Source organism: Pectinophora gossypiella, chromosome 7 (assembly GCF_024362695.1).
Source record: "Pectinophora gossypiella chromosome 7, ilPecGoss1.1, whole genome shotgun sequence".
Lineage (NCBI taxonomy): Eukaryota > Metazoa > Arthropoda > Insecta > Lepidoptera > Gelechiidae > Pectinophora > Pectinophora gossypiella.
This window is the reverse complement of record NC_065410.1, coordinates 8,507,708-8,521,203: the sequence shown is the minus strand read 5'-3', so window position 1 is coordinate 8,521,203 and position 13,496 is coordinate 8,507,708. Positions and strand designations below refer to the sequence as shown.

Below are 13,496 nucleotides of genomic sequence, written 5' to 3'. Positions count from 1 at the left end.
CAACCCTACTACAATATCAAATTACTATGTACACACAATATTGTTTAATACCTATATCAAAGCAATTACAAAACAATGTCAAACAAAAAATTACAAAACAATCAGTATTGAAAAATATATGAATCGGTACTTCGTTGTAGCATTTCCTTGGCACCGGCTTCAGATTTATAAAATAATTAACTAATTGAAAATACGTACTAATTACTTTGTGCGAAGTAAATTTATTTATTGCTTTTTAGTTTTGCGTTTGAAGTCGGTTTTTTTTTGTTAAAAATTTTATTTTTAGCGTCAACCATCGATATGATGCGCAACTAGCGCAACACTGGACAACCGATCCTTTATTGATAATTAATTAAAAGCTTCTCGATTAGTTCTCTGTATCACATCCACAGTATCATGCAATGACCGATATTTATGCTCGTGATATCGTGCGTCAATCATTTATCTCAACTTTATAATTAACAAGCCCGTTAATTATATATTATATTTTCTCAAAGACTAATATTACAGACGTCCTGATATTATTGTTATTTAGCTCGCATCATAAATATTTAATCAAGTGTGAAAATAATATTTTCAAAACATCAAATAGGTATTCTAAGTTGTAAGTTATATTTAGTATACTTATGTAATTGGGAATGCATTTTATTTAATAAAAGTATATTTTGATACTACTTTATGTTACTTAGGCTCACGATCTGGAGGTCCGGGTACGATTCCCTGTGGGGATATTGTCTAAATAACTTCGTGAGACTGTCCTTTGTTTGGTAAAGACTTTGCAAGCTAGAAACACCTTATTGTTTATGATTCCGTGCTTCGGAGTTGTCCGTTGTTCCCGGCTAATAGCCGTAAAAACACCTCCACCAACCCGCAGTGGAGCAGCGTAATGGAGTATACTCCATACCCCCCTTCTCATTTTTATTTATACATTCATTGGGATATAGTCGTGAGCTTATGTTATGTTTTTCCGAGAACGGGCTCTAACATGCGTGTAACATGAAGGCCACGATGCTAAAACGACCCCATATGACCACACATACCGTCCAAACGTCATTCATTAACTAGTGAGCATCTGCTAGATTGACCTGTGATTGCGTAATGACGAAAACCGATAATATTGTCGTAAACATAAAGTTGTTTATCGAATGATCACGAGCCACGGTGTGGTGGTTTATCATGTTTTCTTGCAATTATTCGAAGCGTCGAATTTTTATTTTTTATTTTATTTATTTAATGTGTATTTATTAATGATTTTATTTATTGAATGAATTTTTATTTTTTATTTTATATTATTAAAAATTTTGAATGGTGAATAATAAAATATTAATAACGTGGTGGTTGTTGATTTTTACCGACTTCAAAAAAGGAGGAGGTTCTCAATTCGACCGTATATATATTTTTTTTTTTTTTTTTTTTATGTTTGTTCGGGCATATCTTCGTCGTATATGAACCGATTTTGATAATTCTTTTTTTGTTTGAAAGGAGATATACCCAAGGGGGTCCCATGTCAAGGAAGTCAGGATCTGATGATGGAAGACCAGAGAAATCGAGGGGAATTTTCAAAAATCGTAGGAGCGACTAGTGCGTTTGTAAAGTCATATTAATCGGATCGATCTTTAGGCTTCGGGAAAACTTCCCGACCTTCGAAAACTGGTCAGCATCAGGGAGACACCCTATGGCCTGGCAAAACTATACAACCTGGAGCAATTTTTCTTTCACGAAACGTATTTAAATCTTGATCAAATTCAATCGCTGGTGCAAAAAAACAAAATGGCGGAAAAACAAGATGGCCGCCATACAAAATTTTGTCGATTTTGGAAGAAGCCCCTTTGGGTAAAAATAATGTATGGGGCGCTTACTCAAAACGTCATGTAGAGTACGGAAATACTTTCTGGTCACCAAAAATTGCTCCGCATCAGAGAAATACTCTACGGCCTGGCAAAACTATCGCACGTGAAGCAATATTTCTTTCAGAGCACTTATTTAAATCTTGGTCAAATTCCATAGCGTGTGAAAAAAAAAATGGCGGAAAAACAAGATGGCCGCCATACAAAATTTTGTTTTTCCAGAAAATGTCTTGGGGGTGAAAATGATGTATAGGGGTGTGATCGGAACGTCATCTTTGAAAACTGCTCCCAATCAGGGAGACATTCTACGGCCTGGCAAACCTATTGCACCTGGATTTTGTTTGTTTCCACGACACCCATTTAAATCATGGTCAAATTCTGTCGCCGGTGAAAAAAAACAAAATGGCGGAAAAACAAGATGGCCGCCATACGAAGAGGGACAGTTTCGAATAAACAGGACACGCGAGCTGCTTTAGCAGCGAGCGAACCACGCGAAATCTACTGTATCTATATGTGTGCGTGAGTGTGTATGATAGCAGCTTCCACTGACAACCACATGTGTGTGTGTGTGTGTGTGTGTGTGTGTGTGTGTGTGTGTGTGTGCGCGTGTGTGTGAGTGTGTGTGTGTGTAAACATGTTCATCAATAATAATTGTGATCACTACTAATCATGTATTAATATATATCAATATAAATCAGAAAATTTGTCTGTCTCTGCATCCTTGCTCGGTCTAACCATCACTTAAAATCGTAAAATAAAATAAAATTTTTAACAAAAAAAAACCGACTTCAAACGCAAAACTAAAAAGCAATAAATAAATTTACTTCGCACAAAGTAATTAGTACGTATTTTCAATTAGTTAATTAATTTTATAAATCTGAAGTCGGTGCCAAGTAAATGCTACAACAACCCTACTACAATATCAAATTACTATGTACACACAATATTGTTTAATACCTATATCAAAGCAATTACAAAACAATGTCAAACAAAAAATTACAAAACAATCAGTATTGAAAAATATATGAATCGGTACTTCGTTGTAGCATTTCCTTGGCACCGGCTTCAGATTTATAAAATAATTAACTAATTGAAAATACGTACTAATTACTTTGTGCGAAGTAAATTTATTTATTGCTTTTTAGTTTTGCGTTTGAAGTCGGTTTTTTTTTGTTAAAAATTTTATTTTTAGCGTCAACCATCGATATGATGCGCAACTAGCGCAACACTGGACAACCGATCCTTTATTGATAATTAATTAAAAGCTTCTCGATTAGTTCTCTGTATCACATCCACAGTATCATGCAATGACCGATATTTATGCTCGTGATATCGTGCGTCAATCATTTATCTCAACTTTATAATTAACAAGCCCGTTAATTATATATTATATTTTCTCAAAGACTAATATTACAGACGTCCTGATATTATTGTTATTTAGCTCGCATCATAAATATTTAATCAAGTGTGAAAATAATATTTTCAAAACATCAAATAGGTATTCTAAGTTGTAAGTTATATTTAGTATACTTATGTAATTGGGAATGCATTTTATTTAATAAAAGTATATTTTGATACTACTTTATGTTACTTAGGCTCACGATCTGGAGGTCCGGGTACGATTCCCTGTGGGGATATTGTCTAAATAACTTCGTGAGACTGTCCTTTGTTTGGTAAAGACTTTGCAAGCTAGAAACACCTTATTGTTTATGATTCCGTGCTTCGGAGTTGTCCGTTGTTCCCGGCTAATAGCCGTAAAAACACCTCCACCAACCCGCAGTGGAGCAGCGTAATGGAGTATACTCCATACCCCCCTTCTCATTTTTATTTATACATTCATTGGGATATAGTCGTGAGCTTATGTTATGTTTTTCCGAGAACGGGCTCTAACATGCGTGTAACATGAAGGCCACGATGCTAAAACGACCCCATATGACCACACATACCGTCCAAACGTCATTCATTAACTAGTGAGCATCTGCTAGATTGACCTGTAATTGCGTAATGACGAAAACCGATAATATTGTCGTAAACATAAAGTTGTTTATCGAATGATCACGAGCCACGGTGTGGTGGTTTATCATGTTTTCTTGCAATTATTCGAAGCGTCGAATTTTTATTTTTTATTTTATTTATTTAATGTGTATTTATTAATGATTTTATTTATTGAATGAATTTTTATTTTTTATTTTATATTATTAAAAATTTTGAATGGTGAATAATAAAATATTAATAACGTGGTGGTTGTTGATTTTTACCGACTTCAAAAAAGGAGGAGGTTCTCAATTCGACCGTATATATATTTTTTTTTTTTTTTTTTTTATGTTTGTTCGGGCATATCTTCGTCGTATATGAACCGATTTTGATAATTCTTTTTTTGTTTGAAAGGAGATATACCCAAGGGGGTCCCATGTCAAGGAAGTCAGGATCTGATGATGGAAGACCAGAGAAATCGAGGGGAATTTTCAAAAATCGTAGGAGCGACTAGTGCGTTTGTAAAGTCATATTAATCGGATCGATCTTTAGGCTTCGGGAAAACTTCCCGACCTTCGAAAACTGGTCAGCATCAGGGAGACACCCTATGGCCTGGCAAAACTATACAACCTGGAGCAATTTTTCTTTCACGAAACGTATTTAAATCTTGATCAAATTCAATCGCTGGTGCAAAAAAACAAAATGGCGGAAAAACAAGATGGCCGCCATACAAAATTTTGTCGATTTTGGAAGAAGCCCCTTTGGGTAAAAATAATGTATGGGGCGCTTACTCAAAACGTCATGTAGAGTACGGAAATACTTTCTGGTCACCAAAAATTGCTCCGCATCAGAGAAATACTCTACGGCCTGGCAAAACTATCGCACGTGAAGCAATATTTCTTTCAGAGCACTTATTTAAATCTTGGTCAAATTCCATAGCGTGTGAAAAAAAAAATGGCGGAAAAACAAGATGGCCGCCATACAAAATTTTGTTTTTCCAGAAAATGTCTTGGGGGTGAAAATGATGTATAGGGGTGTGATCGGAACGTCATCTTTGAAAACTGCTCCCAATCAGGGAGACATTCTACGGCCTGGCAAACCTATTGCACCTGGATTTTGTTTGTTTCCACGACACCCATTTAAATCATGGTCAAATTCTGTCGCCGGTGAAAAAAAACAAAATGGCGGAAAAACAAGATGGCCGCCATACGAAGAGGGACAGTTTCGAATAAACAGGACACGCGAGCTGCTTTAGCAGCGAGCGAACCACGCGAAATCTACTGTATCTATATGTGTGCGTGAGTGTGTATGATAGCAGCTTCCACTGACAACCACATGTGTGTGTGTGTGTGTGTGTGTGTGTGTGTGTGTGTGTGTGTGTGTGCGCGTGTGTGTGAGTGTGTGTGTGTGTAAACATGTTCATCAATAATAATTGTGATCACTACTAATCATGTATTAATATATATCAATATAAATCAGAAAATTTGTCTGTCTCTGCATCCTTGCTCGGTCTAACCATCACTTAAAATCGTAAAATAAAATAAAATTTTTAACAAAAAAAAACCGACTTCAAACGCAAAACTAAAAAGCAATAAATAAATTTACTTCGCACAAAGTAATTAGTACGTATTTTCAATTAGTTAATTAATTTTATAAATCTGAAGTCGGTGCCAAGTAAATGCTACAACAACCCTACTACAATATCAAATTACTATGTACACACAATATTGTTTAATACCTATATCAAAGCAATTACAAAACAATGTCAAACAAAAAATTACAAAACAATCAGTATTGAAAAATATATGAATCGGTACTTCGTTGTAGCATTTCCTTGGCACCGGCTTCAGATTTATAAAATTAATTAACTAATTGAAAATACGTACTAATTACTTTGTGCGAAGTAAATTTATTTATTGCTTTTTAGTTTTGCGTTTGAAGTCGGTTTTTTTTTGTTAAAAATTTTTGAAAAATTCGAATGTCATCCAGTGTACGCTGTTTGACATTATGCGCTGCATAACAAAAACCGACCTTATCAGCTTTGAGATAGTAATTATAATTCCATACGAAACTGAAAATACTGACAGAGCGTATGATTCGGAAGCATCTTCTGTATCTGCCACAAACTCTTAGCAAGTTATCGCGACACGTTCGGGATGATAAATCCGCTGATCGCATTTCTTATTTTTCCTCAGCGCTTTTTGTACTAAGATACCTTTGTACGGTATATTATGCATATACCTATGTATATAAACTACATGTAAGTAATATTTAGTAACTTACAACGTAATTTTATTATACATTTTTATTTTGCTATTTCCCTAATTGTCTTTAGGGAAATATACTGTAATATAGGAAATAATACGTATACATTAGGTGCAAAGAGAGTCGCAAATTAATACTTAATAAGGAGCGCTGGTCAGGTCAGAAGATAAAATCGAAGTTCGCCTTTTGTAAAATTATTATAATTAAAAGACGCATAAATGACAAGACAAAGGATATACATATACATATTCCTTTACTATTCCTTTACATATCACTTTCTTATCAAACCATTATAGCTTAAGTATTAATTTGCGACTCTTTTTGCACCTAACCTATAAGTGTAAGTACTTATTTCCTGCTCCAACCCTGGTGGGGTACCTATTTGATGTTATTTGATAGATACAATCAAGGACAGTGACCCGAGGAAAATCCAAAGTTCGTCCGATATCTGAGTGACGGAGTAAATACGAAGCCACGTAAATCAAATACGACGACACAATACTTGCGTCCCGGTGATAGCGTCGTGCGTACTTACTGTGTACTTAGTTATTACTTATTTGTTTTTGATAAAAATAATAATAGTGACTTAGAGGACCCGCACACAGTGCCGGTGCATGCCGCAACGTTCTCACTTTTTTTGCCGTGACCCTAATGTTCCATTCAACAGTGTATGACAGCACTAATATAAACAGCCTAGGTATATACGTCCCACTGCTGGGCACAGGCCTCCCCTCAATCAACCGGAGGGGGTATGGAGCATACTCCACCACGCTGCTCCAAAGCGGGTTGGTGGAGGTGTTTTTAATAGCCGGGACCAACGGCTTAACGTGCCCTCCGAAGCACGGAATCATCTTACTTTTTCAGACAATCAGGTGATTCAAGCATGAAAAGTCCTTACGGATCAAAGGACAGTCTCATAAAGTGATTTCAACAATGTCCCCATCGGGAATCGAACCCGAACCTCCAGATCGTAAGCCTAACGCTCTAACCACTAGACCACTAAATAGCTATATAAAACCTATAAAAGAAATATACTTTTTTCTGTTTTGTGATTATACCAGTTTGTAGTTAGGTATATATCTACTTTTTTTTTGATGTGACTTATTGCCGATTTGCCGCAAATAGCATTAACTACGTGGCTGGAAAAATGGGGAGCGCAGAGGGCTCTCTCTCACCTGATACAAAATTTAAGATAATAGACCTGGAGCCCAGTTGGGCGCGAACCTCGGCTGAGGGCGTCGTCCAAGATACCTAATAGATTTAGGTGATTATATGAAGATGGATACGATGGCGACAGTTGGTCACCCCATCGCCCATGTCCATCGAGTTGGAGAGCACACAATCCCTTAGTAGGCTTTTACGTCACAATTACAAACCGTTAAACGTTTTCTCTGTTTTTTTATCTTTACTCCAGCAGAGAAGTAATTTATAAAAGTTTATTTTTATTGCGTAGGTACAGACACATTCCGAGTATCAATTATTTGCGTCAGTAAACAATTCTATAAATTATATCAGTTTTATTTTACTGGACTATCACAGACGTCAGAGATGTGACCCCCTCAGCAAATTATTTGTTTAAACTCCCTCCTAGTATCCTACATATTAGGCGAATATCATTGGTCTCACAAAGTGATAAGTAATGTAGATAGGTAAGGTATGACGATCTACTGATAGTGATTGCGGTGTGGTTATCCATTAGCATATTAATAGATTCACCACATTAGATAAAACGTGACGAATAAGTCGTTTTGTACGACACGCCTGGAATGATAATCAGCGCAGAACATTCTGAGTTTTCCTTGTCATCTCTATATGAAATAAACTTAGTATATCTCTTTTAAAAATAGCAATACCTATTCGATGTATTTTGTCTCTTGTTATTTGGCTAGGCGTTCCATGTGCAAGACACACTGATTAAAATAAAGGGTTTTAAAATTTGTTTTAGGAAACAATTATTTATTATGAATATTATAAGGATTTCTGTGTAATTGACGCACTTGAATGAAGTTTTATAATGATTTTTATTCCATAGTGATTATCTCCTTTCTCTGATTTAAAAATAAAATAAAAAGTTTATTGCAGTAACATTTGGTAACTAAATAGCATTAAGTATAATTATGTAAAAAGTATTATGTCTGCTTAAAAGGAGATTCCAACCCTTGAATCACTTTTTAAGCAGACATATGCTTTTATTAGGAGACCCCGCCAACATAAAAAAATAACTCAAACTAGTGCCAGTAGTAACTATCACAAATCTTGCACACATTAATTTTTGATGTGACTTTATTTTAAAAAAGTTACTAAATCTACCTTACCCAATTTTCAAAATCTACAGGTAACTAGGTACCTGCTTAGGTATGACACTGGACAACCTTGCTCTCTAGGATTTTTATGATTATAAAAATATCTATTATTACGGAAGCACCTACGCTCAGTAGCGGCCCTAGGGCGATGCGAGGTGTGCCACCGCACTGGGCGCCGAAATAGGGGGGAGCGCCAAAATCAACCAAGACTGGTTCACCCTGGCCGCAAACTAACTTAGGTTAGATTTCGGCCACATAAAACTCACACCGGGTGGCCGTAACAACATTAAAAAAAAACATACACATACATAAACTCACGCCTATTTCCCACCGGGGTAATCGGAGACTATAGAATTACATTTGCTTCGATCCTGACACACATCTCTTGCTCCCTCCACATTCATCAATCGTATATATAGATCGTATTAAACCTTTTTTAAGAACATCTCCAATTTGGTCAATGTAAGTCCTTTTCGGTCTTCCTCTGCCAGCCCTACCATCAACTTTCGCTTTATATACCGCTTTTACAATTATATTATCCTTCAGCCGCTCTACGTGTCCAAACCAACCTAACATGTCCTTCTCAATCTTAGTCACTATATCGTCTTTTACACCACATCTCATTAAAAAAAATACGTATATTTCGATTGCCGTAAACTAATCGAAACATTTTGTATTTTAAGGGGCTAAGGGGTGCCACTTCCTGAATATTTTGCTAGGGCCGCCACTGCCTACACAATTATGCTATTAAACTGACCTATTATAGACGACCTCGCTTGTCTTAAGGTAAGTGTTACCTATTACCTATATGTATAATATAGATCTTCATTCCTATCATGGCACTGCGGACTTTCGTCATTCTCATTCAATTATTAGTCTCACGAGCACCAGTGCAAATTCAAACAGTTGTTTTATAAAGTTCATTATAGTGTGCTATATCTAGTGGTCGAGTTATTTTTAACTCCGTTGTGACTGATAGTATCACTTCAGTGTCTGAATAGGCAAGTATCTATTATCTTTATTTAGTGCAGTGCGTCTGTTTACTTTACCTAAACTAAAGACCCGACAGTTGTTTTCACACTTATTAGAGCGCAATTTTTCCGTAGTCGGGTTTGAATGTTTTTTTTTTTTACTAATTTATAATTCCTTCGTTGCTGAACTTTCGACCTTTGTTTGGCTTATCAACAGGCACGTGTATGTGCAAAAGTATATTCATTAACAAATTCCCGTCCTCTCTACATCTCAGTCTCAGTCATTCAGTCACGTCGTACGGTCACGAGCATTAATATGTACCACCCACTTTGGTACCATGTCACATTAACTTTTTTGACAAATTGAACTGTAAGTCTCACTTAATGTCAAATATGTTAGTGCGACAGAGTCCTAAAGTGGGTACATTATGTTGCTCATGACTGTACCTATCAGATCGGCAAGTGTAATTACATAATACTGTAAAACTAGGTTTGTCTATAAGTAGATACATTATAATATAGGCGTCAAGCCTTCATATCCATGTTGAAACTAGACTATTAGACATCTTGAATGGCAAGAGAATAATCAAGAAAAGATTATTTAATATTCAATATTCTTTATTTGCATACTATTATTAATATATGATTATTTAGGTATTACTAACAATTTCACAGATAAGAATAAGTTGTTTATTGCAAAAATATCGCATATTAATGTTTTTGCAGTTTCAGTCTTCGTCATGTTTGCAAGTGAGCCGGTGATAAAAAGTAGCAATACCTTGTTAAATACTAGACTTTTGTTATTCACTGTATCATGGGTAAATTTGATTATAAATGCAATAAATATGTTACCAAGAGACTTGTCAATAGATGACGACCCTAACGTAAAAATATTTGAACAACTTAAGTGGAGATTTATCACCACCTGGTTCAATGTAAGTAAGTATAACTTTATCATCATTTTATATTATTTATTATCATTTATCATGTAAATGATCATAATTGAGACATCTAACCTGCATGAAGACGGCAGAGGTACCTACTTAATTTAAATATTTTTAAGCATTATCCAGTATTAAACAGAATCAGCTAGATATGTAATTTTATACAATTATACTTGTATACTTAAACTCACTCACTTGATATTACTCCTACTAGTATTATACCTAATTACCTTAGATACAAACAGTTTCAATAGAATAATTTGTTTTCTTATATTACCAGCTAATAAACCTCGCGTATTATCCTCTGTGCTTGTACTGTGATTGGAAAGAGAAGAGAGGAGAAGATAATGAGAGGAATGTCTCCAAGTTGCGGAGAATTCGAGACGTGCTCTTTACTAGCATTATGTTCCCTACGATTATGGTAAGTTTATCTATCCACCATGGAGATGATGGCGTCAATACTATAATATGCAGAGCGCATTTGAATTGAATTACATTCCTTTTGAATCTCGTTGTCGTTGTAAGTCAGTCCTCGACCTAGAGCCAGTTAATCCACACCATGTCTTTTGGAGGTTGGAACTGAATGTAAAGATGCTTAGAATATTCAGAGTTTTATGTAGATAAGTCTATTAATAACATACATAACATAAGCTCAAGACTATATCCCAATTGGGATAGTCAGAGGTGCATCCATCGCAAGATGAACTGAGTACCCACACCTCACCGATCTTTCTGTAAGACAAACGGTGGTGAACCGTATCGCCATCTATAATGGTCGAAACAACTGTGTTACTGAACATAATAACTTATTGTTGCAAGCCCGTTATTCAATTGATCTTTCAACTAAAATTTGATAGCTATGTGCGTGCTAATGTAACTGCAAATGTAAAAAGTGACCAGGCGGGTCTGCATGACAACCGCGCCGCGCGCAACGCGTAAGTATTATATTGAGCGCTTCGACCAATAACCGTTTGACGTCCATCTACGTAGATAGCATTCGTATCGTTTATTGGTCCAAGCGCTCGATAGAATATGAGCCGCGCGCGGCGCGGTTGTCATGCAGACCCGGCTGATGCTGGTATGATGAGCCATGTAATTTTCAGTGGGCAGATTATACATTCTGGAGGCTATACAACAGGGATAGGACACTGATAACCCCAGATGGTGTGTTCAAGTATTTGTCTTCCTGGGAGCAACACTCACTCCACACGTTGTCCATGGTCACTTTGGTATTTGACTTGGTCCTAGTGCCCAGGAGAAGACCTGAAAGTTTGAAGCGAAGACTGGTGTTGATGACGGCGTTTTTCGTAATTTATTGTTCTGCGTAAGTTCTTTATTTTTAATTAGTAACCGTATCCGTGATTAGTATCCGTATTACTTTTTACTTATAAAACCCTAAAAAAGAAAGTCTAGGTATACATACCGAGATCAGATCGAGGATGTTGACTCTAAACCGGCGAGCAGGAATGAAGTCTTTGATAAGAGTGGTGTGTCAGGAACGTAGTTAGTGGAATTCCGTGGTCTCTGCCCTACCTCAAGAGGAAATAGGCGTGATCGCATGTATGTATGTAGTCTTTACTTAGTTGTTCATGCGATATCTTCACCTCTGATTGCCCTTAGGAATAAAAAATATATAAACAGCCTATGTTACATACTTACCTATCTTTCTCAAAAATATTAGCTATACAGGTTGTTAGTGACGTCGTAACGAAAACTTTGAGGGATAATTCAGGCCATGATTGTGAGCTGATATCAAGTGGAATTTTCCATCGCATAGCTATCTACTAAACATCACTATTTGTGAGGAAACCCACATTCCAGAGAAATGCATTTTCAGAAGTATATGACCTAACCTGTATTGGGCTGGATTTCCCTTCGCGGATTGGAAAGTCAAACAGGCAGTCGCTTCTGTAAAAAACCGGACCTGTCAAATCTAGGTTAAGTAAGCGGACCCTGTGAAAAACGGGATAATGCTAGGGAAATGATGATGATATTTTTTGTATTCCAGGATTTTGGAACGATATCTTCAAGGAGAGCTGGTCTACGTGGTACTTGGTAGTCTTGCGACGGCAGAAATACTCCTGTTGGTAGTCATGTTTTACTTAGAGTATTTATTCTTCTTTACTTCTATGTGGTTGGCGATAGACTGTATTCATGGAAGAAACACTAAGAATATACATCAGGGTAAAGATAAATAAGTTATTGCAAAATATTAAGTATTTCAAATAAGGAAAATATTCATATATTTTATTTCATTGTAAATATTAATATAACAATACGTCACAAAAACAAACTTAAAAACTAGTCATTAAATAACCCGCCACTCACTGTTCCCGGAGCAAAGGTGCCCACAACACTAGCCGCATTACCGCCTTTGGACCAGGAACGAGCCGGAGCGGGAGTCACCTGTTTTCTCCCTGAGCCTGAGACCCAATTCTGACACAAAGATTTAAAAATATAATTAAAAATAAGCGTGTAGGTTATAACACGTAAAACATAGGAGATAGAAAAACACCTCCGCCAACCCGGAAGCAGCGCCTACGAATAAATAGCCATACCCCCTCCGGATGTATGGGGGGAGGCCTGTGACCGGCAGTAGAACGTATATTCACGGCTGTTTTTGTTATGCACGGAATAGAAGAAAGAGAATGAAAACAGCCTAACGCGCATTTTGTGTGATAACTGCTGTCGCCGGTTCAACCCTGCTATCTTTTACTACTCCTTCTCAGAATAAATAGCCACTTTACTGGCAATGTTTATTTTATGTGATAGGCTGCAATTTTTTCTTGATAAATAACTGATCATATTAAGGTTTCAAAAATTGTGGGATGGGACATGATGGAAACGATTATATTTCTTCAATCCTTGTTTATTAAAAACGTTTTATGAATTTAATAAATTTTCCATTTTAAAACAACCGACCGCCATTTCCCTGTCATTCCGCAATCCTCTCTTGTCTCTCGCTCACACCTTTACGTTACGTTTCATTCTGCCTACCTTTCCTACACTCGTAGCTGTCCTGTGATAAGGATGGATCTTCTTACATGATAGTCGATATTTGATTTTTTGCCACGCAGGTTGTAATTATAATGCAGAAGACGACCTTTTAATGTGCTATCGCAGAGCTCCGTGTTTCGTAAAGTTTGCAGGCGAATGGAGTGCAAAGTTGAAGTATGAACTATTTGCTTATAT

The 13,496-nt window shown here is 36.4% G+C and overlaps 2 protein-coding genes across 2 annotated transcripts in view; both read left to right on the top strand.

Moving 5' to 3' along the window:
- The window catches only part of LOC126368092 (protein YIPF6), a 93,811-nt gene that overhangs the window by 43,584 nt on the left and 36,731 nt on the right, over nt 1-13,496 (top strand). The window lies entirely within an intron of this gene.
- LOC126368088 (androgen-dependent TFPI-regulating protein-like) lies at nt 9,660-13,194 on the top strand. Its single transcript, XM_050011971.1, has 5 exons — nt 9,660-9,678; nt 10,087-10,295; nt 10,585-10,725; nt 11,408-11,628; nt 12,313-13,194. The coding sequence occupies exons 2-5, from the start codon at nt 10,101-10,103 to the stop codon at nt 12,500-12,502; spliced, it is 747 nt and encodes a 248-aa protein (XP_049867928.1). The 5' UTR covers nt 9,660-9,678; nt 10,087-10,100; the 3' UTR covers nt 12,503-13,194.